The sequence below is a fragment of the Micropterus dolomieu genome, linkage group LG20, assembly GCF_021292245.1.
Source record: "Micropterus dolomieu isolate WLL.071019.BEF.003 ecotype Adirondacks linkage group LG20, ASM2129224v1, whole genome shotgun sequence".
NCBI classification, from domain to species: Eukaryota; Metazoa; Chordata; class Actinopteri; order Centrarchiformes; family Centrarchidae; genus Micropterus; species Micropterus dolomieu.
The window spans coordinates 36933720-36937845 of NC_060169.1; the positions used below are offsets into that span (position 1 = coordinate 36933720).

Here is a 4126-nt window from a genome sequence, read left to right on the forward strand (position 1 = left end):
ATGAGCGCAACTTCCACACGCTCCTCTCTGTCGCGCCGCTGCTTCTTCTTTTTATTCTCGCTTCATTGGAAAGGCAAACGCCGGGAGGCTGCTTTCAGAGCCCGACCCGGGATGGGCTCTCTCGCGGCCCTGCGGACCGTCCTGGTCCTGGGCCTGGTGACCGGCCTTGCGGGATGCGCCCCCGGTCTAAACGGAACGGCGGAGCGCTGGGAGGCCCTCTACTCTCGGTCCCTGGCGCGGATCCCGGGGGAGAAGCGGGACGAAGTCAACCGGGACAGCGACTACCTCCTGGGCATTAAAAGGTTGCGGCGTCTCTACTGCAACGTGGGGATCGGCTTCCACATGCAGGTGTTACCGGACGGTAGAATAACAGGGGTTCACAACGAAAATCGTCACAGTAAGTTGTCTCAATTATGTAGCCTATCGATTAGATGGGCCTATGAGCAGCTGCGAATTCATTTGTACACGTTTATTAGTGGTGTTTATTAGTTACAGTGCCATGTAGGAGTTAGTTTTAAAGAGAATGAATAAGTCGTTGTCAAAGGTGAGAAATATATTTTTTAAAAGCTATACAAAAAGTATAAAGAACTTTAAGAACTTAAACAGCGTTGCTTTGAGCATGTTTACAACAACAGCATGCACTTTCTGATACAAAATGTTTCCCCACCTGCTGACACCTGATCCAACCTGCAGCGTCAACACTGCTGAATGAGATGCTGCTGCTGATGGAAGTCAGTAAACAGCTTACAGATATCGATCCATAGTACCAACATCTGGAGGCCGTCATATGCGCTGCTGCTTTTTCCGCCGTGTATGTAACCAGAGCTCGCTGTGCTCCAGGCCCGCGGCCAGCCGGCACCTAAAGTTAGGACACGACGCACGGACCCATCTGTTAAGACAGATTAACCCGTGCGGATCTGTGTTCAGACACAGTCACATTTGCAGACACGTAGAGTTACAAGCTCTTATTTACCGAGCATGTCAGTGTAATCCTTGTCATCCCCTGTTTGTGAATTGTGGTCCTACTAAAGTGACACAACGGGAGCTGTGGAACTGACAAGCTGTCTTGGGGAACTTAAAGCATGTTGTTTTTTGTGCTGCCTCTGTACTATTTTGAGACAAGGCATAAAAATTCAGGGAGATACATTACAGACAATGTCTGTGTGGAATTTAAACCAGTCTAGCCTACATATTTTAAAATGATAGCAGGAACAAAGGACACACACCCAATCTCCTGTGACCCAGCAGAGAAACTGCATCAGCAGGGGTTCAGTAAACCTTCATATATCTGCACATTTAATGTCACTACCTACCAATGAATGAGAAGATAGTATTTGGTCAGCTGTTGGGCTACATGATAGCAAGCAACCAAACCTCAGAGGATTTATAGGTATTTTTGTGACCTCGGGAAACCAACAAATTTCACATCACAAAATGACAGCCCCTTTTTCATAAAATGCTCTGAGACGTCTTATCATATCTCTTGTTAAAGCCCAGCTTGGTTTAAATAACTTGGTATCAGTATCGTCAATCTGTCACACCATGTTGACAAAAAAAAATCATTTTTTGACTGTATGAATCTACAGTGAGATCAGGCCTGCACTGTGTCACTCACTGTCAAACTTAATAAAGTCCCAGTAGAGCTGAAATGAATCTACTTGTGTTTTTGAGCATCAAATATTTGACACACTATCACCTGTAAAATGTCTAAATATGTAAGTGCTGATCAGCATTTTCACACATGCAGTGATGTCAGTGTGTGTGTGGATCGGCGGCTTTGGATCTCTCCATCAGACCAGTATGTTTCAGCGTGCGTGCTTTGGTTTCCCTGAAGGTCTTCTGCAGATCTCTCCGGTGGAGAGGGGAGTGGTGACTCTGCTGGGTGTTCGCAGTGGACTCTTTGTGGCCATGAACCGGCGAGGAAAGCTGTACGGATCTGTGAGTGTACCAACACACTCTCTGTCTGACTGTCCGTCACTGTCTCATGCTCGCCACACACTCGTGCGCACACACAGGTGGTTTAACGAAGACAAAGATAGAATGTCATGTTTCACTTGTTCCTTTTTTTTATATTTTGTTAAACCTTAAGCTCTGTTTAGAGATGCTGAATAAGTGTCTGTCTATCAGGATAGGATGGTCGGGATTGTCAAATTTCTGGTTTCATGGTTCCCCCTGATCTCTAGGATGTTCACACCACAAATAACATCTGTAAATTGTTTAACTGATAGATGATGTTTCAAAGTCTTTTCCACACAGAAACCAGTCTGGTGGGAAAATAATAAAATATATCTAAAAATACTGGAATCAACATATAAAATAGTCACCATCCAGAAAAAGAGAGGACATGCAGCAGCAGGGAAGCATCTATCTATCTATCTATCTATCTATCTATCTATCTATCTAGTTTAGTGTCTAGAGAAAAAGAACAGCAAAAATGGCCCTTAAACATTGGACAAAGCTTAAAATTACTGAAACAAAATCGTCTACTCCTAAAATGTTCATTAGCATAATCAGAACTACTGTACTAATTTCCCACTAACATTAACTCTAGATTGCATGAATATTTCTCCCTCTGAAACACACACAAATCTCATATGTGACCAGTTGTTCTCAAATTTGGGAGGGGGGAGGGGGGGTTGAGCTTCTTTCGGGGGTGGTGGATGTTGAGCCGACCTAAAGTTGCATGAATATGATTCATGAGGTGACTTAAACAAACAAAAGTGGCCTGTCCCCCTAAAGCTGTTATTTTCTGATGTGATGTTACAGCTTGTGATGCTGCCGTGACGGTGCTGTTGATGTTTTCTAGTTTTTTACTGGCTGAGCCATTTTTTAACTTTGAATTGGTTCAACCCAGTTTAGTCAGTCACTGTTTTGAAACCTGTTAGTCAAACAATTAGTAAGGATTTACTTTACACGCAAACTTAGTGATGAATTGGTGCAACCCAATTCACTTTTGAGCAGCGATGTGTGGATATCCCTGGTGGACAGACAGCACTCCCTGCTTCTTTAAAGAATGTAACGCCATGAAGCAACAGCCAGAGATATGTTAGTAATGTCATGATTCCCAGCTCACAAGCTTTTATTCCACTCACTCAGAGAACAGGCACAATCGGAGCATGGTGTACTGAGTCCTGCTTCACTCACAGCATTCATCATTACACAATCTCATTTTTTGTGTAAATCTCTGACTGAAACAGCTACCGTACAATAGCCCTGCAGTCCGAAATAAAGCAATTGTTTGATAGTAATCACAACGAACAATACAGACTTGAAATCCCCGACTCCCGCCCCACAAAAAAATATGTCCCGACGTCTTTGTTTTGTCTTTGCCTTCAAACAATCGGCATTTTCAAATACTCCTTACAGCTCCATCTTTTCTCCTTCAGTTACACTACAACAACGAGTGCAAGTTCAGAGAGAAGCTCCTCGCCAACAACTACAACGCCTACGAGTCGGTGGCTTACCCGAGGATGTACATCGGCCTGAGTAAGAACGGCAAAACAAAAAGAGGAAACCGAGTGTCACCCGCCATGACGGTGACACATTTCTTGCCAAGAATCTAGTGGCCTCATAAATAGACGTCACCTCAACATGGAGAAATAGGACGGGGTGGCTCCATACTATGATGCACTTTCACTCCAGGCGTTACGCAAGTGTATCTTATTTGATATTTTGCTATGTATATATTCATATTTTTATTTATGTTTAACAGCAGTTTCATATTTTTTTAGGAGGGGTTGTCTTTTCACTCTGGGTGGGTAAGAGGGGGATCAAAGATGCTAAACAAGCTATTTATGTTTTCATTAATTAATTTATCAGATATTTGCTGCTACTGAATGAAATCCTGTCCTATTGGGGTTTTTGCACTGTTGGGGAAATTATGCAACAGTGCACAGGAGACCTTTATGACTTTACTATGTTTTTAAAAGATTGTTTTCAGCAAAACAGCACCTTTTCGAGTCTTACCCTGATGAAAGAAATGAGGTGCGAGTGTGTTTGGTGTCAGAGGTGGCACTGATTGCCCAATGCTCCGGCCCTTTTTTGTGGCACTGGAGCCTAATTGAAACAGTATCAGCTTACTACTGGTGAGAGAGAGTGAGAGAGAGAGAGGGGGGGGGGGGGGGGA

The 4126-nt window shown here is 43.7% G+C and overlaps 1 protein-coding gene across 1 annotated transcript; it reads left to right on the forward strand.

Annotated features, from left to right (window-relative positions):
* On the forward strand, positions 1–3563 carry fgf4 (fibroblast growth factor 4). The gene is made up of 3 exons (XM_046033115.1): positions 1–397; positions 1835–1938; positions 3387–3563. Exons 1-3 carry the CDS (start codon positions 1–3, stop codon positions 3561–3563), a joined length of 678 nt encoding a protein of 225 aa, XP_045889071.1.
* The last annotated feature ends 563 nt before the right edge of the window (positions 3564–4126 follow it).